The sequence below is a fragment of the Xiphophorus hellerii genome, chromosome 20 (assembly GCF_003331165.1).
Source record: "Xiphophorus hellerii strain 12219 chromosome 20, Xiphophorus_hellerii-4.1, whole genome shotgun sequence".
NCBI lineage: Eukaryota > Metazoa > Chordata > Actinopteri > Cyprinodontiformes > Poeciliidae > Xiphophorus > Xiphophorus hellerii.
Window position 1 is genome coordinate 11,838,006 of NC_045691.1, and position 23,397 is coordinate 11,861,402.

The window sequence follows — 23,397 nt, forward strand, 5'->3', positions numbered from 1 at the left end:
ATGTGCCTTACTTACAAAATTTAGTTACTGAAATTAATTAAAGATTCCTTATTTTTACTTTATTGAATAGGCAAATATTGCTATTTGCCTCAAGAATATTATAACATTTTTTATGAAGTTCAGTTTACAAATTGTTTACATCTACAGTATTTACTCAGTGTTTGGTTTTACTGAATGATCTCTTGATTTACAGAAAATTAGGGTTGTTATTCTGTGTTAGCAACTAGAGGTTGCATCTAATTTGGTTGATTTTTACACAACAGGGTGCACTTGGCAACAGTATGGTGAAAAATGTATGTATTGCATTTCTTCTACAAATGAGAAGAATGACTTTAATATTCAGGAGCTGAAGCTGTAATCATCGATATTTGACTTTGCCTGCACAGCTGACAGAAACAGAGCTACTGTTTGCTTTATTTCCAGTGACTCAGTTAAGCTTCATTTGGCTGCTTCATTACAGCATCGAACAAAATGAAGAGTGTCATCAATCTTCTCATGCATACTTACCAACTGTTGGTTTGGTTTCAATCTGTTTCCAAACAAACAAGCAATCAGCAAATTTCACAGTCTTGCAACATAGTTTGAGGATCCCGTCTCAAAGTGATGCATCTTTCTTTATTTTGTGTGTAATTCAAGGTAATACTAAAAATAGACTTTGCCAACATGCCAGGATTGATTTGCACATAGAATAAGTTGAGTATATGTGTACTTTTATCTATGCATACACCTTTTTGAACATGTCTTTGTTACAGCAAAGAGTGTATTAATGTAATCTACTAATGAAATACATTTAGGGCTGCACAGAACGGTTTGTCACCAGTCCTGAAGAAGTGATGGATGTGATAGATGAGGGGAAAGCCAACCGTCACGTTGCTGTCACCAGTGAGTCACTCCGTTGATCTTCCTGATGGTCTGACATTCAAACTGTCACACATTTCATGTCAGGACTTTTTTCAGTGGATGAAGGATTTGTGAAGTGCAGAGTGGGGATTGATCAACTTCATTCTTTTTGTGGAAAAGGAAGTGAAATTAATTAAAACTCTGAATAAAGGCGATGCTCTTTGACCTTGTTCTTCTTTGTATTTTTGCCTAGATATGAATGAGCATAGTTCTCGTAGTCACAGCATCTTCCTGATTAACATCAAGCAAGAAAATGTAGAGACGGAGCAGAAACTGTGCGGGAAGCTCTACCTGGTTGACCTTGCTGGGAGTGAGAAGGTAGGAAATAAGCAGGATTTTTATTTTAAACATTAAAAGAAACATTCCTGTTTTATTGAGGCGGGGATCTCAAGAGGTTATCACCAGGAAATATTCTACCTACTGTTAGTATCTTCACTTTATTGAAACAGAAAGTAGCTTTAAAGTGAACAAATAGGCAGAGGTGGACCAAAACAAAACAACTCCAAATTTTAAAATGTCACAAAGGTTAATTTAAATGCCATCTTATAAATTTTAACACCACTACCACATTTGACATATGAATCATTAGTTACTCACAATAAAGACTAAGCTTTTTCACAATCACTTACAGTGACCTTTAGATAATGTGTTTCTTGAAACTAAACCTGTTGAGATAATTAAGCCACAGTGACAATCTGATAAAAATTTAAGGTAAAACACAGAAGTCTGCTTTTAATATACGGTAACTACTTTTTGACTTTGTTAGCAAAAAAAACAACTAATTTCTGTTTGATCAAGTGGATTATGCCAACAAAAATGGACAGTAGGGATCTCCAACCAGCATGTCTCATAGGGCAACACAGAAACAAACTTTCACACTCACTCCTAAGAACAATTCAGAGAGATTCATTAATTTAACCTGCAGATTTCTGGATTATAGCATAGGAGAAAGTGGGAGTACCAGATAGAACCCATACATGCACAGGAAGAACGTCTCCAGACAAAGAGATTCCAATGTCGAGATTCAATCCTTTGTAGCTCAAAGGATAAGTGTAGTATAATCAGGGTCAATGGCACTTGAAGAGGTTGATTGTGTTGATGTTGTTTCCTCCAGGTTCAAGAAAGCCAGATTTAATGTCTAATTGGGTGGATGCACTGGAGGTAGATGATGACTGAATTGATATGGCAAACAAAGAAACATGGCATAGTCCTGCAGACAGAGTATAAAACATGCAGCATAATCAATCAAAGCCATGAATGCTGAACTTGCACTTTCTTATCTGATCTAAAATTGTTCATAAAAGAAGATTAAAGTATATGACGAAGCCTGTTTTATCACTCTTCATGAATACATACAGAATAATCCAGCACATGAATAAATACATTTTTTTTCAGAAGCGTAAAATCTACTTGATACATAGCTGGGGAATAAAATATGCACACAATGACTTTCATCCATGCACATTTGTAGTACATTATCTGGAATTGTTGTCTATGATTTATACAGCTAAACATTCTAAGGTACAAAAATGGATACAACTGGATACAATTTCAATCTAAAGGAGGAGTCATGTCAAAGTTTGCTATTTTTAGTTTTACCCTGCTATCTGAACAAACAGTAACAAACATACTTTATTCTAGCTAAATTAAATTTACCTGCATCAGTTACCAATGTCTTAATTTCTCTTCTACTCTTCTCAATTTTTTATTTGTTTTCTTGTTTTTGCTAAATGTAGGATGGGTACCTTCTCACTGTTTTTAAAAAGCCGCTCCTGCTTGTTTTGAGCGGGGAGCCCTTTAAGGAGCTTCACAACTGCAACCAGAAATGGGGAAAGTTTGCAAACTTTCCCCATTGTCATTGCCCTTTGATTCAAACATAATCAGCCATCAACAACCCCTATCTATGAGGAGCCCCAAGATCTACCCTGTTTTCATAGTCTTCAGTTTATGGGACTAATGTAACAGATGAAGCAGTGTATACTGAGAGCAGCAAAGAGCTATAGGACGGTATTGACAAAAGCTGACGGCTGCGTTTTGTAGCATTTAAGTGCTGATGGTGCATCTGTTTGTTGTCTTGGTCAACCCTGGGGGGCAATGAAGAAATATTTATGCTCTACCAATTTATGGAGGTTGAGGACAAAATGTTATCAACTGACTTAAAATGGAAGAACGTTCACAGTCTGCAGATTTTTCTTGTAATTAAGTTTCTTTTCATCTAGCTCTAATTAGATCCCCTGACAATACACTCAAGACTGACCGTCTTGGAGAAATCTTCAGAAAATTCAGCTGCATCTCACATCATCTTCCCTTCTTAGCAGTTTACACTGTACTCATTTATTTATTTGGTCTTTAAATTCATTGGGAAATGAGTCCTAAAACGATGTCACATGTTATTTAGGTGTCTATAAAAAGCTATGCTGAAAAGATGGATTATTTTGTCTGAATAAAATATGTGTATACTTTATCTTATGAGGCATTTATTAATGGAGTCCTATTGAATCCCATTCTGGCTGAAGCAGATGTCTCCTCATGTTGATCTGCTGTTATTGGTAGCATTTCTTTATAACAAGCAGGCGTTAGAAAATGAATGCAAACCAATATGTGTGTACTCTCTGTAAAGTCATCCCACTTAGGTTCCTGTTCCTTATTGATTTCAACCAATCGAAACACGGTAGTTATACCAGGACAATAAAGGTTTTTATACCACTGATCAATTAATCTATAAGGCAGTCAGACTTACTTAAGCACCATTACAGCTACCACCAAAATGGCTTCTGGAAAATATATTTGGAGCCCAATTGCTGAAAATGCTTAATAAAATTAAATTTAACAACAGACTTAAATGCCATATAAAGTTTTTTTTTTTTTTTTTTTAAGTTGATAGACTTAATAACCAGATATTATTTGCCAGAATAAAACACACTGAAGCAAGTATTTTCATGGAAATGAATAATTTTGCAAGCACGTTAATTGGTAGTGTTATATGAAAATGCATGTGAGAATAAGAAAAACAACTTCATGTGGAGTGCCTTACAAAAGTAATCATCAGCTTTGGATTCACTCATATTTTGTAATGTTGCAATTACTAACGTCATAAATACTTTATAGGGATTTATGTGGTAAAATAACACAAAATTGTGCAGGATTGTGAAGTGGAAAGAAAATCATTAATGGTTTTAAATTTTTTACACATAAAATGTGAAGTGTGTTGCTTGGACTTGTGTTTTCTTGTACGGCTGCAAATAAAAACATGTTCTTTCCTCCCAAGTCACCTAATTGGTACTTGGAGCCTATCCATGTTTGACTTAATCTCAGTACAAATACAGCTGTTTTCTGAAGGCTCTCGTACTAATTTATTACATAAAATCCCAATAAAAGACAGGGACATTTGTGGTTACAGTGGGAAAAACTGTGAACAAGTTCATTAGGGATGGAGTGTTTAAAAGGCAAAATAAGTGTGACAATCTATCAAGAAAATACAATAAACAAAAATATTAAAACCAAAAGATAATGAAGCATCACATAAAAGCCAGATGGTCTGTAGCAGATATCGCTAGCTCCTCTCAGGTACTCTGTAAAATTCCTTCAGATGCTTGAATGCTGAATAAAATCAGAAACAAAGGATTTTAAGGGCCTTCATAAATAAAATTATTTCTAAGAGGCAGCCTGAAAACTGTATAAAAACCAAAATAAACAAGTTGTGTGGAGACTTTCAAGTGATAATTATATTAGAAACAGATTTCATTTGCCTGTATTAAACAGTTAATGAACTAATTTCTCCATGTTTTTGTATTTGTGTCAGGTCAGTAAGACAGGTGCGGAGGGATCGGTGCTGGATGAGGCCAAGAACATCAACAAGTCGCTATCGGCTCTGGGGAACGTCATTTCTGCTTTGGCTGAAGGAACTGTAAGATGAGAAATGAAAAGCTCTTCAGTCACTTTAATCCATCAGCAGCTGCCTCAGGCTTGACTTGTTAATTATTTGTTTTGAAGAGATAACTTATGCTTGTCATTGGAAGAATATGTATCCTGGCTGCAATGAATTAATCTTAATTATTAAATTAGAAATACATTAATTCCTTAAATATGGGAGTTGGTTTATTATCAGTGAGTCTGATTGTAATTTATGTGTATTTATTGCCATATAATAACAGCCTGTATAATTACTTTACAGGAATTAACTTGCTCATTTAAAAACAATTTTAAATTTTTAACAATGAGCTGAGACTCTTTCATCTTTTATTTGCAAGCTATGCTCAAAAGAAGTATTGTCTGAATGCCTGTGAATACATGTTGAATTGTTTCTGAAGTTAATCGTTTCATTTTGCTCATTTAGAATATAACATGATTCCTTGTTAGTTAACTGTAAAACTCTGACTGTGTCCAAAGATGAACAGCACTGCAGAACTGCCTGGATGCTTGTCCAGCAGAACCGAGAGACAATTATTATTAATTTACATTTGATCAGAAAATATAATTTTGTTTCTATTCTATCCAGCTATTACCTCTTGGTCACACAGTGACCTTCTGGATGGCTGAGGTACAGAGGAATACAATGTTAAATAAATAGAAAATGCTAAATTTTGATACTAAGAGTAAAACTGCTGAAAGAGTTTGACTCGTCTTTCTGGTGTGCTGCAGTGACACGTTTGGTGGCCTTCTGTTCCTCTCATCTATCACTCTCTATGCTACTAATATGCTGCTACTATGATCCATTTGATCCACTCTGTGGTCCTTCCAAGCCTCCTTGTTATAATTAGAACACTCACTATGTTTTATTGTAAGGCTCAAGGCTCAGGGAAGTCCTCATAAACCATATGGAAAAAGGCTAACAGTCTGAAATGTTGTTTCAATCTGATAGAAATGTGAGTGTTCATTTCCTATTCACTGAGCAAGGTACACAGTCTTCAAGGATGCATTCAGAGGGTTAAATTGGTGCAACTCTGAATAACACAGCTGCAAAAGAACAGCATTTTATGTTCTTCTTACCCCCTCCCCTCCATGTGAAAAACTCATATTTCAAAAAAAGGGCTGTTTTGCATTTCTCTGTTTTGATGTCTTTTTCTCAATCTTGAATTCCTTTTCTTCTCTCCTGCTTTTGTCTCTGCAGAAATCCCATGTGCCTTACCGTGACAGCAAAATGACTCGCATCCTGCAGGACTCACTGGGCGGGAACTGCCGCACCACCATGTTTATCTGTTGCTCTCCATCCAGCTACAATGATGCAGAGACCAAATCCACGCTGATGTTTGGCCAACGGTAACATGGATCTTTGTGTTTGGTAGTCCTGAACTGGTGCACTGCTGTGCAAATCAAAACAAAACCCTGTGATGCTTCACAACTCACTGAACTGGGTTATACCAACTTTTCTCTTGGCCTGCACACTGATTGTTGTTTTTTTCCTCTAATCCATATTTCTTCATGCTAAAATACATGCATGCATCGCCACATTTAATTGAATAAATTTCCCCCAGTAAACTGCAAAAAACACCACAATTTTTGTTGCCACTTTTGTATGATTCTGGCGGGATAATTTTCCACTTTTCTGGTTTGTTTATTTAAATTGGTTGGTTTCCTGACATGCAGCCTGCTTTTAAGTATAGTCCCACAATTTTTCAATAGTACTTTTGATGTGCATTTGGGATTATCATTTTGTAGTAACACACACCGGGATCCAAATGTCACACATTTAGCTGCTGAATTAAGATGACGTTGAAGATTTTATAGATCCCATTCTTTTTTTTTTTTTTTTTTACCCCTCCAGGGGGTCTTTTAGTGGGCTCTAGTGTCCCTTAAATGATAGTAGGCTGACAGGAAATGGGGAAGGAGAGGGGGGAAGACATGCGGGCAAATGTCGTCTGGTCCGGGAGTCGAACCCGCGACGGCCGCGTCGAGGACTCAAGGCCTCCAAATACGGGTCGCGCTAACCCCTACGCCACCACAGCACGCCCTAGATCCCATTCTTGTCCTGTCTGGTTGGTGGTCCACAAGATTCTGTGTTGTTTTTTTCTTTATCTTCTCCACATTTATACAGAATGTAATAAAATAATGTAAGAGTAGTATAAATGGCTGGAAGACCTCCTGCCACCACCCTAATCCATTGGTTTCAGCTGAGACTCCAAACTGGGCTGCTCCAACCTCTTAGTATGACAAGAAACATGTTTGTTCAAATTAAAAACTCACTTGAAATACAAATCTACCCGGGGATTAATTGTATACTGCATCATAGCACTCTGGAAACAGATTGAGTTGAATGTATCATTAAAAGCCCTAAGTTAACATCACATTCATGAATGGGGGTATCTGAATGAAACTGTAAGTAATAAGATTAGAGTGACTTCAAGTTTTTAATTGGTCTTTCACAAAGGAACAAAAGCAGAACAGAAGAGATGAATAACTAATTAATCTCTTGTCTTTTTCTTAAGTTTTTTTCAAATGACATCTAATTCTAAAGACTAATTTACTATGAGGAATTTGGGCTCTTTCTCTTTATTAAAGGCATACAAATCAAATAATTCATAGAATTATGCGTATTGTTGAACTTTTCTAGAACAATGTGTTTGATTATCTTCAGTTTGCTCTTCACATACCCTTTTATCTAAGATCTAATTGGGAAAGAAATGAGCTGAAAAGGATGTTTGTCTTGCAAACAGTAGAAAGTACTTGTATAAGAACACTGTTTTCTTGCTGGGGTGTGAAATTAAGTAATAGCACATCCTTCCACTCAATAATGCCTTTTATTTGTGCTAGCAGCAGAATAACATACTCAATCTTTTTAAGATTTTTATAATAGCATTGATTCATTGTAAATATTTCATGCAGTGTGAAATATTTGTCCTCTGTTGCTCCCTCACACACACTATGCACACCAAACACTGTTTGCACATAGCCAATTTGCATACCAATTAATGAGATGCAAGCTAATTTTCACTGTGCAGGCAGACATTTTCTCTGTTCCCTCATACTTTGTTGTTCCTCTCTTTTTACTGTCCCTTGTCCCTTCAACCTCTTCGCTCCTCACTCCCTCCTTTCCTGTCTGTGATGCCCTTTCCTTCTCCACTCTCCCCTCTAATTAGAGCCAAGACCATTAGAAATACCGTCACAGTGAATCTGGAGCTCACAGCGGAGCAGTGGAAGAAGAAGTACGAGAAGGAGAAAGAGAAGAACAGATCGATGAAGGAAACTATACAAAGACTTGAAGCTGAGCTGAATCGCTGGAGGAATGGTAATGCTTCCACTGATCATGATTTGTACATATGTATACAAAAAAGGTGAAAATGACTGCTTGTGCGTTTGTGTCTCATGTAAAAATTGTAAAATGTTGATATTTTCAGCCAAGCAAATGACAGTGACTTCATGGAATAGTTTTGACCCTTCAGTTTGACTGAGATTGAAATTTAGTATAAGTATATCCAAACACAAAACTTGATATATTGAATTTGGCAATTTACTGCTGACCAAATTAATTGAAAACATTGAACCCAATTTCCTTACAGAAGACCATGACAGGATCATTAGAAAATATACAGTCCTCTTCCTGATATCTTGACTGATTTTTATCACACATGGAAGAATTTCCTTCAGCGCCTAAAAATAAAACCACAGATTTGCCTCCAGTTAACTAAAAATCCTATTAAGTCATGGCATCATTTGTGCTTTCACAACGTGTTAAAGGCAGAATAATTTTAATGTGCGTAGTTTCCGATTTTAAACATGGTTTAAAAAATCCCCCTCATTACTCTGGCATTTAGCAGCTAAAAATAATTGTGGTGATCCTGACTGACCTAAAACAGGATAATTGAGTTAGAAACTGAGGAGAAAAACAGACTATATAGACATTTGGTTTTTGTTGTAGATTCTTAAGATGTATAATATATTAAATAGGATATAATTGAAAAAATATATTACATTTTGCATTATTTTCTCTTCATTGATTGTTGTTCTGTACTCTATTTGGGCTCAGTGATTCTTCATAAATGAGAGAGACTTGGGGTCCTTGATCAAACAAAAATAACTCTAAGCAACCTTCTGGTGGTGGATGTTAGTGTCTAAGCAGCAAACTAGGATAAATTAATAGAAAATCACCTTAAAAAATACATGGTGTCTCTGCAATGTCCAAGCAAAAGGCTGCAAAACTACAAAATGACAAAGAGCTAATATGACTAGGACCCCTGATAAAGTATTTTTGAAAGGGATCAAATAGTTTCTTTTTCCAAGGCTTTAAAGTTTAACTTCCCAAAAAAGGAACTCAGCTTTAGCACTTAAGCTCAAGTGGATGGATTAAAATCCACTTGAGATTTTAATCAATCCATTTTCAAATATTTTAGTGTGGTATGATATAATAATAATACATGTTTTTATATCTTAGAAACAATTTAAATGACGGAAGATAAGATTTACTATGTTATCAATTAGTTTTACTCTTTTTCTTTATTCCCCTACATTGTCTTATTCTTGAGGCAGTCATTTTTAAAACCAGCTCTATTTTTCTGATGAACCTTCAATCAGTCTTCCATTTAAAGAATATGACTTGATGAAAACCTGGCGGAAGTGCTGAAAAAAGCCCTGCAGAGAAGAATGACTACAGAACATGTCCCTGTTCCTGTCTCTTTTTATGCATGGACGGCTTTTCACTTACAGGAATGAATTTTTCACCAACCCGTAGGCATCCTTTTCCCTCCACGTAAGGGGAGATTTAACCTTATTTGATCTAATTCGAATACCTGCCAGTGGAGATATAGGAGGAAAACAGGCCCAACAGATTTGTTGGACTCATGCCCAAAACACATAAACACTGCTTTTTGGCCATCTCTGTTAGTTTTTTTTTCCTTCAAACTTGCACACTTTGTGTAATTGGATTTCTCATAGCATTGTACTCAGATAAATTATTGCAGCAGAATTTGCTTTATGAATCTTTATGTTTTAATCATATCCTGACCATCCTATTCCACAGAAAAGTCGTAACATAGAGTGGTTTTCTCACATGTCAACACACACAAACACCAGCATTTTCTTTTCTTCACACCCCCACGCACAGTGATGTGCATCTATTCCTATCTGTTGGACTTTTCAAATGTCAGTGCACTCAGTGTTGGTGATCAGTTGACATTCAAGCCATGAATCTAATTTCTGCCTTTTGTTTTTTGCGAAAAAATCTCCCCCAGCATTTGACCTGCATTTTAATGAACCGTAACACATCTTTATTGAACATTCATGAGCAGAAATAATTTCTTTTATGGCATCCTCCTGTAGCTCCACACTTAACTGTTCCTCAGACTCTCTTTCTCTGGATAGCACTTACAATTCATAGAATTTTATAGATCATTTTGACAGAATCTTCGCCCCAATTTCCCTCCCACAGGTCTTTTCACCGCCTCATATTTCTGACTTGGGACTCTCATAGGTGAATGCTGTTGACCTCCATTCTGCACTACATTACTGAGCTCTTTAATCAAGACTGGCCCAAAGGAAATAACTGTCTCAAACAGGAATATTTACTCAGTTTGCATTTCTGAAAGCAGAGTCTCTACCAGAGTGGAGTGTCAAATCCAAGTTAGTCAAGTTTTAATCATCCAGTACAAAGAAAACACTTTGCACTGGTCAGTACAAAGTATACTTAGTCAAAAACTTGACTAAGTATACTTTGTACTGACCAGTGCAAAGTGTACTTAGTCAAGTTTTTGACTAAGATTATTAATACTTAGTCAGGTTTTAATCATCCAGTACAAAGAAAACACCTTAATCCCAGTAGAAGTGTTTTCAGCAGAATTCTGGATTATAAACCACATCTTCTTTCACACGGTTTGAAACAGTAGTAGTATGAGACAGATAATTTTTGAAAAAAAAAAAAAAATCTCCCTTGTCTTCTCCCAGTACTCCCAGTGCTAAGTTCAGCAATACAAGAAGCGATTTGAGTGATCAGGTTCTATATATGTGACTGCAAAGGTACTATAAATTTTTTTTTTCATTAACCATTTACACTGCATACATATTATCAATAACTCTCTCTTTCAGGGGAAAATCTTCTTGATTTTTTGCACATAACTGCTACAGTTAACTCTAAAAGTCAGTTTATAGAGCCCTTACTCATGAGTAGAGCACAGTTTAACGATGCCTGAGAGAGCCGAGTTCAGCTCAGATTTGTTATATACATAAAAAACAGCTTTAAGGTCACAGTTCTCAAAAAAGTAGACCAATATTATGAATATGCTCATTTGTGTCTCAGCACACTGCCTGTCCCCCAAATTCTGAAGGATTTTGCTGCTCATTTAAGTGAATGTGTGCAGGTATTTATCTGCTGCATGCAGGACACCAGTCCTTGAGAAATGTTTCATATCCCTCAGTAGAAGAATGAAAGAACAAGACAAAGACAGAAGAATTACAACTTAGCAAGTAAAACTTAGTAATTACAATACTTGCAATTACAACTTAATAAAATGCAAAATGTACTGACTGGATTAATAAAATTGACATATAGAAATACAACAGAATCAAGAATTGTGCCTATAGATTTTTATGGAAGTTCCCCCAAAAGTGAAAACTTACAACAACTAACGAGAACATGGCTCAGTCTGGCCTGGCTAGCTCTAACAACAATCAATAAAAAGAATGTTTTTGGCTCGATAGTAAAAGTGGAAATCGTGTCCTCCTCTTTTTTCCCTTAGATCTGCATCTCTATAATTGCTTGTGAATTTGTTTTACATTTATCTGGTTTCAGCTTCCTGTAGATTACCTTTTCATTGCAGACAAGATAAAGTGCATGTGAAACATGATTAAAAACAAACAATGTTTCCCCACAGCCTTTACCCATCTGATTCGACGGACCTGAGTAAACATATGAGTTCCTTGTGTGTATGTTAAGCAAGAACATATTAAACAGGGAGACTGTTGAACTATGTGTTAAGGAATATAACATCAAAGTATATTTAAATAGACCTTCACTTCAACTATAGTAAATCCTCACAGACAGGAGCTGATCTGACTAACATTTAAACTGTGACTCACAGAAAACAGCTCTAGACTTAAAAAAAAAATATATATATATATATGTGTGTGTGTGTGTATATATGTATATGTATACATATATGTATATACTGTATATAGATGTAAAATAACCCTGCTGTCTTCCTTTTCATTGCATAAGTGACTCAAAGCTTCAAAATATTTAGTTTTGATGCTAGTATAGATTTATATTTACATGAAATATGATAAAACAAACAAAGATAATTCTTTTTGAATTTTTCATTGATATTACAGTTCAACAATTTGCTTTCTTTGTTTTATATCAGGGTATATTTTGCTAAAATATGGTTAGAAAATGCGCAATGTCTCAATTTAAAGATGTAACTTGTATAATAATTTATAAAGAAATTACATAACTACATGACATGACAAAATACCTTCAGCTATTTCAATACTCTTATTGAGCTTCCTGTTTTTCTGTTATTTTAAAAGAAATCTTGAATCTTGAAAATGATCATTAAGCTTGAATGGAAAGATAAACTTGTATTTCCTATTAGGTCCTCCTCTCCCTCTGAGATTTGTGACAGACTTAGATTAGCTTTTGCACCAAATCAGAGTTTATCTTGTACATCCTGACGGCTAACAATGTTGTGCAAAAAGACCACATGACATTTTCTCTCATTAATATCACGACTGTGTCAACTGAGCTAATGCTAGGTGACAGTGTTGAGGAAGATGCCTCCCCTTGACACCGAACCATTTTAAATCTCACATTTGAATTGATTGGATTCAGAGGAAACACGAATAAGATAAACCTCATAATCCCATTTTATGCATTCATTGGTTGAGAGAAGGAGAAGGGCAGCTCAATGACAAAAAATATTTTCCTTCTGTCTCTATAGGCGAGAATGATGTTGTGCTGGGGCAGCTGGGTGAAGGATCGGAGGATGCCCCCTTTGTGCCTCTGGATTTTGAAGAGCCAACTCTTGAATTATGCAGCCCATGCACCCCCTGCACTCCTTGCAGCCCCTGCTCCTTAGCGTCATCCATTGTGGTTCACATCTCAGAGGAAGAGCGGCATAAATATGAGGAAGAGATCCGCAAGCTGTACAAGCAGCTGGATGATAAGGTGACGACTGCAGCAAGAGGATTGTCTGGGAATGAATGCAGAGCTGATTACACACCTTGTGTGAGATGCAGTAACATGCATGCAGCTACACAGAGTACATTATATATGCATTATTTAGAAGAACATTTAAGGGGTGATTTATTTACAGTAGCGGCTATTAGTGAAGGATATCACTGAGGCAAAAAAGGTGTAATTTATTTTGAAAATCTAAGCCTTAAATTAACATATTTTTCTTACATTGCATTTTACAGTTTGTAGAGTCTAGTTTGAAGTTCAACACTTATGGTTTTCGCCAATATTTTTGAGTTAATTTATATTTTTTTCTTCCCTCTTGCACTTTTCTGTATAAAGTACATGATGTTTAGATGTTGTTTTTTTTCCGACTATACATCCCATACTGTGCTAAACTCCTGAATTTAGTTCCTCTCTTTCACTTCTGCAAAGTTTTCTTTCCAAGAAACCTGACTTCTAAAACAGCCTTGATCAAAACTTCATCAGGCTTTTTGAGTTAGGTCTTTTAAGTATTTTTCTTGTTTTTTACACTTACTGCTTCTCCCCCACCTAGTTTTCAGCTCAAGGCATGACCATTTCACATATTCCTTTAGGAAGTCACCCAACTCTTTTTTATGATTTATTCTGAAAAAAAAATGTCTCAAACTGAAGAGATTTGTTACGTCTACACAAAACAGACATCCTGTTTTCGGCTCTTTGTGGTCTTAAAGATATGAAATTTCTAGCAATTTCTTTGCGTTAAATAATAAAAAAAATGCTTCTGAAAGTGACATTAATGATGCATCTTTCACTTTGTCTCAGACCTTTTGCGTTTGGTTTCTTGGAAACAAGAACTAAAAGAAATTAGGAATGTCCAGTCCAGACGATCTCTGAACTTTGATACAAAGAAAAATCAACCAAACAGCCATGTGTTTCTAATATTACACTCTGTATTAAAAGGCTTCATTTTATTTTATTTATCCATAACACATCTAGAAACACTTTGTTTTTTAAATTACTTTTTAAAACCCAAGGCTGTATTTACAACTTTGAGCCCAAGTTGTAAATGCATGCTTGTGTTCACACACTGAGCCCAGAAGATTCTGGTGTACAGTCATAAAAACATACAAATTAACTGTTTCTATTCCACTGAAGGACGATGAGATCAACCACCAGAGCCAGATGGTAGAGAAGCTGAAGGAGCAGATGCTCGACCAAGAGGAGGTAAAAGATCTTGGTTTTTACATCCTTTCATCGGTTTGCTTTAAACGGCTCACAGTGGGCCGTCGTTTCTACAAGCATGCCAACGTGAATCACAGTTCAAGCAGAAGTCAGCTGTGACAGGGTTTACCATCCTGCCCTTGATATGAATGAGCTGGAAAAACAACACATTTCTGCTGCCAAAAAGGAGATAGAGTAAATGAGACTGAGGTTGCTGATCAGTAAGTATATTTATGCTAACTGGAGTTTAAAACATAACCTTTTTAAACTCCAGTGCAAACACAGATGAAAGGCTGCTGCTCGCCATGAACTCCTTGGAGTTAATTTTTCTTCATTTAAAAAATGTTTTTAAGTTAGTTGCTTTTTCAGCCAGTAAATTATTTTTTGCCAATAAGTAAAGAAGGAAATAACTTACGAGACATTTTCAGGGTTGGAACATTGATGAGTAAATTTTGATTAATTAGTTACATAGATTCTAAAAATTTTAGAGCAACTAATCGCAAAGAAAGATTATTATTAGTGTGAATCTCATAGCTTTCTTTGCACAAATTGCTGCATCAATGCAACATAGCCTGGAGATGATCAGCCTTTAGGTCTCCTTAGGTGTTAAATTCAGGTTGCTTTGATGGCAGCCTTCTGCTCATCTGCATTGTTGGATCTGGTGTCTCACCTTCCTGCATCCCATAGATTCTTTTTAGGGTACAGGCCAGTTTTCTAGCTAATAAAAAACACCGAAACCACAATCATAAAACTGGCATTGGTACTTTTCCCCTGAGGGCCAAGTCCTGCTGGAAAAGAAAAAAAACGACAACTGTGTCTATGGACACATCGGTGGAGCAACACCAGCAAATAACATGGCTCCAAAAATCATTACTTTGCTAACCTCATACTGTTGGCATTTTTAGGTTAGATAAGGACCGGTTTGGTGAAGCAGAAACTTTAATGAGTAAAAACAAAAACTTAGAACTGTCAGTCCAGGAGCATCAAAACAAATCTGCAGATAAATAAAAGGCATCAGACCATCACAGGCTGAGACCCAGTAGGCTAACCAACATAGAACCAGAGGGGAAAACAGGGGAACTGGGGAATCTAGCAAGGAAAGAATGAGAAAGATAGTTAATATATTGGGAGGATTCCACTGGAAAAAAAAAGTAGAATCCACATTTTCTAGATTTGGACATTTATGTCCCTTAAGAGCCCTACTGTGAGCTGAGTTGCCATAACTGTAGCTACCAAATCAGAAACTTTGCAGCATAATGACCATTTGTCCAAACAAAGGCTTTGAGCTTGTGTAAATATACTGAAAACTCAGGAGGAGCAGCATCTACATTTTATGACACATCATTCAGGGAGATGACTCTCAGTGGGCTGCAGCAGAATAGCAAAAGCTGGTGGCAAAATAAAATGACCTCTGTCTTTGTGCAGTGATATTCTGAGGTGAATACTTTAAATAGGAATAATTTGTTCACCTGCATTTCGTTGCAGTCTTGTAAAGACATTTATTTTTTCTAGAAGAAAGGCTGTTTTGTTTTGTTGAAAAGTAATCCTTTGCATTTTGTCTGTTTTATTTCTATATATATATTTTTTTTCTTTTATGGAGCTCTTATATGTAGTTAAACCTCTTTACCTTTCAGCTTTTAGCTTCGTCCAGGGGAGACAGCGAGAAGGTGCAGTCAGAGCTCAGGCAGGCTGCAAGCGGAAAATGAGTCTGCTAAGACTGAGGTGAAGGAGGTGCTTCAGGCTCTGGAGGAGTTGGCTGTAAACTTCGACCAGAAAAGCCTGGAGGTCGAGGAGAAAAGCATGAAGAACAAGGTGCTGGCTGAAGAACTTGGAAAGAAGATGGTGAGTCTGAGTTTCTAATGGTGTTGTTGCGAGTATTTCATCCTGCAAAGTCGAAAAGGGATGTTGCGGAAATAAATCGGTCATGAAGTCACTTACTGAATATATATTGTGAAATTCCTGAATGAAGTTAAACAGATATTGAGGAAATTAAATTTCAAAAGTAAACAAAGAGAAGAGATAAATTATGACACCAGCAACCATGAAGCAATTTAAATTGAAAAACAAAAACACTCCTAAGAGTTAACATCCATCCTGGATATCTGAAAGAGCTATCAAGGGCAACCAAAGAGGCCACTTACTGACTCTCCTGGACAGCCTGTTGATCAGTACAGCTATAGTCAACATGACATTTCTAATGGAGCTTCTTACTTTATTGAAGTAAAACAAAATTTAGATATTCACACGCTCTGTTTATAGAGACATTCCCTCACATGCAGTAAAGGTCTGGTTTAAAAGTCTTAATCTGCTGAGGAAGGTCCCTAACAGAGTTAAATGATTTGAAACCACATGCATGCCAGCCATGGTAAGAGGCTGTAAAATTTTAAAATTATATTTTAGTTTATAATCAAAATTATAAACATTAAAATTATTATGATTAACCTGCTACAAAGCTCAAGTGAGCTTGATTTTTAGGTCTTGAACTACTCTTACTTTGGCATTTTCTGGTGGTGAATGAATTTAAGGCTTTCTCAATTATGGCCAGTGTTCAAGATCCAAAACGGTAAAGCAGCAGATACTACCACCACCATTTTTCAATGTACATGAAAAAGCTTTGGTAGCTCATCACTGCAGGAGCTGATGTATGTTTCAAGTTGCTTTTAGTACATTTCTTTAACCTCATGGAAAAAAATGCTAAGAAAAACATAACAAGCAAATCACTTCTCTGATTTGACTGGACTTTCAGCAATATGTGGTTGGCATAGTGATGTAAATCTGTCATAAGCCATAAAATTAAAATAAATGCCTTATTTTCTAACTTACTCTTGGTTTTCAGTTTTTTAAAGCAATTTTTACAAGTTAGAACAGCTGATTCTTTTGTGAAATAGCTACATCACAGATAAACACATGTATAAAATAGAATAAAACGTGAGACAAATGAAGGAAGACATTCAAAAGTATTTTCTTAGCAGGTTTAATGTGACTTAATCAAGATGAAAGTGTGGATTATGACATAGAAAGGCACCTCAAGTGAAAAGCAAACATTAATGTCAATAGAGTGGCCCAGCAGAGGAAGCAAAGCCTTAATTCAGTTATTATGACCTACTTTGTGAACCGAGTGAACTCTTCGCCGGCGTATTAAAGCCTCTTCAATATTTCATACTGTTTTACAGTCTGCCAGACGGCCATCACATCTATCCCTGACTTTCTCAGAAACCAATCCAAGAACTGATGAAAGGAGCTGACAACATAACGACACTGTGTGCAGTTTAGTTCAAACTCAGCTGGCACTGCAATTTGTCCCCAATCATTTCACTTAGCACAACTTCTCCTTTACACTGTGCTCTGTCGATACCTCTCAGCTGACAGGGAGCCTTCACAGGAACGTCTGCCAGCAGTCTGATAGATGAATACATGGCATAAAAATTACTTTACTTCACAGTGACAAAGCTTTTCCTCAGCTTCATTCCTCATCTACGGCTGAAATTTTGCTGCGCTGATATAAAAAGCATGACTTAGTGGCAAACCTCTGTCATTTGACCGTCTCTTTGGTTTTCTTCAGTTAAAACTCCTCTTTTGCTCTGCATGTGGCCATCGCTCAATGTCACTGAATTCATACGCTCCTTGATGCATTCTTTCATCCATCTAGCCACTTAAGCTCTTTTCTATCAGTTTCATTTACTCTATCCATCACTTCAACAGGCTTCTCTTGACTATCTTTTCATAAATCTTTCTTTAGATAAGCTGAATAGTTTTATTACCCTTTCCATCTTCATTCTTTTTATTTATTCATGAAGAAATAATCTGGGTTAATGATTTACTGCCATGTGCTCATAAGTTGAAGTTTGCCTGGAGAGGTGACCTTTAAAGGATAACAACGTTACGTTAATGGGGGAGATGAAGACTAAACAGCCGAGATTGTGGATTTTCACCATTTGCATGGTGATGGGTGTAACATCGGGCTGAGTAGATGGCATGCTGTTTTTAAAGGAGCATCAGCCTGTATAGATGCACAATACTTTGTTTAAGTCAAGTATGAATGGTATGCACCCACCTCGACTAAGTAGTGTGTAATTGGTAAATAAAGTCAGTTTATTTTTACTTACTCACACGCTTGTGTTGTAAGCTGCTAACAACAACAAACCCTTTGCAGTAATTAATTGCTATAGATAGAAACACATAAATATATCTGGTATGTGTTTTTCATACAACTGAAGAGAGAGACTCCTCACCTCACAGCTTGTAAGCCGCCTAGTCGGCAGGCAGGAAAAGAGCAAGTCCAATGTGGTTGATAAAGCAATGCAAGACATTAAAAACAACTGAATTTATTCAGAAAAATATGGAAAAAAGTGAATGTGAGTCAGTGTATTTTGTAAACAGGAGGTACTCTTTCCATTGTATTAAGCAGAGATATGCCCTTGTTTTCACATGTTCTTATTCTTAGTTAAACCTGGTTCACATATTAAAATAATCATGCCAAGTTTTCACTTGATCTTTCCATTTCAACAATCTTATAAATGTCCCGATTATCATGATGACTCTTAAGATAATCTTAGGAAATATTTCTGCTGTCTGGTGTATTAAGAGTGACCTTGTCTACTCCGAAGGAGTCTGTGAACGCTCTAATCTTAAATCGGGGATATTCAATATGTTGTGAGGTGTGTGAGGTGTTCCCTGAGGACAAACATATCGCATGTTAAATGTGATGTGTAGAGAGTCAGAAAGTGAGGTGAAAAAAACACAGAGAGGAATCAAAAACAAAGATGACAAAACAACTGATGGTGCTAAAAAATAGTGCACAATCTGTCTCCATTGCATCTTACTTGTTGGTCATGTATGTGAACTCTGAACTTATGTTTGATCTCATGAGATTTTGCCAAATTTCCTGTCTGACATTTGAATGTTCGAGAGTGTGTGTGTTTGTGTGGGGTGTGTTGTCTTTGATGAATGGCTCTGCACCACACATTGTTGGACCAAACCTGTTAAACCTATGAGTATTTATCATCATATGTATGGCCTCTCAAGGTATGAAAATCAACTGAGAATTTTAAAATCTTGCTGTACGAGCAAGGCATCAGGAACAATAATATATTTGAAAAAAATAATTAATTTATATTATTCAATTCAGTAAATAAAATAGATTAATTACAGTTTATTACTGAGTTTAGACAAATTATGGTTTATAGTCAATGAAAACTTCAAAGTATATTTCTCAAAAAATTGAAAGTACTGTACATAACATCAATAACAATAACTTATTTTGAAAAATGATACAAAATAGCCATGTGATAACCTCCACACTGATGGGGAGGAATGCTGAAACAGTTTTCTTGCAGACAGTCATTGAAGCGCCTCACAAAGTGGGAGCCAGAAAAGGTCAATGCTGAACAAGGTGGCTTTTCACAGACTGCTGTATCCAGGCATTATTAAATGAAAGCTGGCTGGAGAGAACAAGCGTGGTAGAGAAAGGTCCACAAGTGACAAGGATAACAACAGCCTTAAGAGGATTGAGAAACAAAATCTATTCAAGAATTTTGTGGGAAGATTAACAAGGCCTAGAGTCAGAGTTTCAAGAGCTGCCTCACACAGACTAATCCAGGACATGTTGTCAACGCCAACATATAAGCTGGAAATTTTAGACCATTTCAAGTTTCCTTCCACTGACGAGCTTTATGGAAATTCAGATTTCATTTGCTAGAAGGACTCGGCGCCTTCCCAATCTGTCAAAAAGCACCAGTACCTGTTTTAATCATAATATTACTGTGTTTGATTAGTCTGCAAGCTGGCTTAAGCTAAACTGTGTCAAGAAGAAAGATGAGAGGAACCAGACTCAACAATACTGATGAGCTGAAGCTGTTATTAAAGCAACCAGGGCTTTATTGACACTGCAGCAGAGCCGGAGGCTGCAGAAAATCACAGGATGCAGAAATTTAAAAATAGCCCCAAACAAATATTGACTGTGTATACAGTATAGTGCACAACCAACATTTCTCTATTAAGTTTTTTTTATTTTTCTATATAATTCAGAAATTTTCTGGAAAAACTTACTGGTTCATTCTTATTACATTAGGTCATAATCATCATAATCAACATTTTGAAATACATAATTCTTTGACATAAATTAAGTTTTGCTGCTATTATGAATCATGTAAATGATGTACAGTTCAAACGTGCAGTCATTTGCAGTTTCTTTGCTAATGTCAAGTGAAATCAGATCACTTGTTGTTTGGATAGTTTAGTCCAGTATTTGTTCTTCCTGATTAAATGCCAGTTATAAAAATACACCTTATATAGAAAAAAACAAAAACAAAACAACAACAATAAAACATGGAGGTCATTTTATTTGAGCCAGTTCAGATAATATCCTTCAGATTCACCCCAGACAGTTTTCCAACCCATCACAGGGCAACACAACCATACACAGAAATGCATGCTTATAAAATTATCTTACAAATAAATATCTGAAATGTGTAGGTGTGAAATTGTATCCCACTACTATTTTCTGTTAAAATAAAAGGTTTAAAATTTTGTGTGCAATTTTACATCCACAATTATGCATTACTTTGTGTTGAGTTATTCTAAAAAATCCCAGTGAAATACATGGACATTTGAAGTTGCTGTGTATCAAAATGAGGAAAAGGTGAAGGCTGAATATTTTTGCAATGAATGTTCTCTGCATACAAAGTGTAGGACCAAGTGTTCTGTAAAGAGCTGGATATTGCATGAATGCAGGCATATTTTCATACTTTCATGAATCATTTGAAGTCACATAAATAATAAAACATCAGGTTTGCTGACAAACATTGCTGGCAATATTTCATTTTTTTCTGTATTTTAGGAATGAAGCATCTGTTTAACACTGCCTGGCAACGTTTGTTGGCACATGGATATTTTTGCATCTCAACAGATGGAGAAAGAGAGAGAGAACACCAGACTGATAAATGTTGGCATCAAGTGATAGCTAGGTTGTGTTTCACATATTCAAATACTTTTTTTTCTAAGTCAGGGAGGTTCAGGAGATGCTTGATGAAGGTGTTTGACGTCAATCTACCAGGAGAGTGAAGAAGATTCACATACAGAATCAGATTGAAGAGATTTATTTGCTTTCTTCAAACTACCCAAGCAAGATCCTTCAAACATGCAAACCTTCTGGTAAAGCAGATGAGTAGAAACTTTAATCACCAAATACTACAAAGTAATAAGTATCTCACAGTTCAAAAACGCAAACTAAATAAATCCTTATGACGACAACCTTGATCACATCAATCATATAACCATCTCACAGGTGCAGATCTAAAGTAATGAATTAACAGTGTGAAAATAAGTGCAGGTTATATAAGAGCTTCTCTAAGGATGTAAATCCTTCTGCCTTCAAGTTAAATTAATGCAAATCTGCACTTCTTTAAGTTCTTTGAGAGCTGGAATAGAGATGAAATGTAGAAGACAGATAAAAGTTTAAAAAGGTAAACTTTAAAAAGTTCCTGTCTGTTTATGTTTTTCTTCAATGAAATCCTTTTTCTCAAGCACATGTCCTCTATTTACACCCACTGCCTCCACATCCCTCGTCTCTTCCAACAGGCTCACCTCAGGGCTTTAGAGGCAGAACTGTCCCGCATCCAGGAGGTGAGCAGCCACCAAAGAAAACGCATCGCTGAGGTTCTCAACGGCCTCATGAGGGACCTGCGCGAGTTCAGCACTATAGTTGGAAGCCGGGAAATCAAGCTGGTGAGAAACAAAACTACCGTATTTATGGGTCAAATGAGGGCTTTTGCAAGATATGTTGAATCTTACTGCATTTAGAATACCATGGTATTGGCATCTCCATACAAAAATTATGTTCTTTACAGTTTGTGAAATTGAAGAGTGGATTTGAATTTGCTGAAGTACATACCTGTCCTGAATAGGATTGTTTCCACATGCTGAGTCACCTTTTCAGTCGTGAGTAATCACTAGATCTTGCTACAGAAATTAATATAACGATGGGGCTGCTAACATGGACTTGATTTTTATTATAAAACAAAATATTTGAACTTCCTGTCTTTTGTATTGTGTTTCTTGAGGACGAAGTGGGTTAAAACTACAAATCTAAAGGCATTTTTGGTGGATTTTAAGAGAAAGGTGATAAATGGTTTTCAAAACTTTATATCAATGAAAATCTGAAAAGAGTCGAGTACATTGCCCTTTTACTCTAATGCCCTAAATAATAGACCTCAAAGGTCTGTCAGAAAATATTAGTCATTGCTTATCATGTGGAAGAAGCTACTCAAATTGACCTTACAGGAAAAACAGCAGAGGTACATCTCAGAAAATTTGAATATTTAAAAAGTTACTCACTCATTTATATTTTTATTTGTAAAGCATTTTGAAAAACGTATGAATTTTCCTCCAATTCACAAGTATACTCTGCATTATGGTGGTTTGTCACATAAAATCCCTAAAATATAGATTTTAATTAATTGATGGTTATATAACATGACAAAATTATGTTTGTGGAAGTACGATTCAGACATGCTAAAATTATTTACAAAGAGCAGTTTATGGACCTTTGCAGTAGAATCAGTAGGATCTGAGATATTTAGATTGATGTGTACTGTTCTCTAATCCTATACACTCCACTCCTAACCTGCTGAGTCACAGCATCTACTAAATGATGCTCTTAATCAAATGTTTATGTGCAAAAGATGCCAGAAAAAGTCTTTCCTCTTCCCCCACTTCTTCCTATAATTTCCCAGCAGTATTTAAATTGTCATCACTCAATCTTGATAAAACGTCAACTCTGCTAGTTTTTCAACAGCCTCTCCTGTTGTGTGTCTTATTTATCTCCAGCCTGTGGAGATCACTGGTGCGATCGAGGAGGAGTTCACGGTGGCTCGGCTCTACATCAGCAAGATTAAGTCAGAGGTGAAGTCCATGGTGAAGCGCTGCCGACACCTGGAGAACCTCCAAACAGAATGCAGCCGAAAGATGGAGGAAACAAGCAGAGAGCTGTCGTCATGCCACCTCCTCATCTCACAGGTGCAGATCTAAAGTAATGAATCAGTTGTTGTTTGTTACCGAGGAAACAAAGAACATCCGGATGAGAAAAGAAGAGTGTCAGGCATAGAAATACTGTTACTGTGTTATTGTCAAAAAATGAGGAGAACAGATATTAGAACCTCAAATAGCACATTACCGATGATCATCGTCATTATCTT

At 36.3% G+C, this 23,397-nt stretch overlaps 1 protein-coding gene across 1 annotated transcript in view; it reads left to right on the forward strand.

Annotated features, from left to right (window-relative positions):
• Positions 1 to 23,397, forward strand: part of LOC116710824 (kinesin heavy chain) — an 85,635-nt gene that overhangs the window by 36,912 nt on the left and 25,326 nt on the right. The window contains 11 exon segments of the mRNA XM_075074318.1: positions 795 to 882; positions 1,094 to 1,218; positions 4,703 to 4,807; positions 6,011 to 6,159; positions 7,977 to 8,125; positions 12,765 to 12,991; positions 14,138 to 14,206; positions 15,838 to 15,885; positions 15,887 to 16,045; positions 21,782 to 21,928; positions 23,030 to 23,218. Of these exon segments, the coding sequence (XP_074930419.1) occupies positions 795 to 882; positions 1,094 to 1,218; positions 4,703 to 4,807; positions 6,011 to 6,159; positions 7,977 to 8,125; positions 12,765 to 12,991; positions 14,138 to 14,206; positions 15,838 to 15,885; positions 15,887 to 16,045; positions 21,782 to 21,928; positions 23,030 to 23,218 (1,455 nt within the window).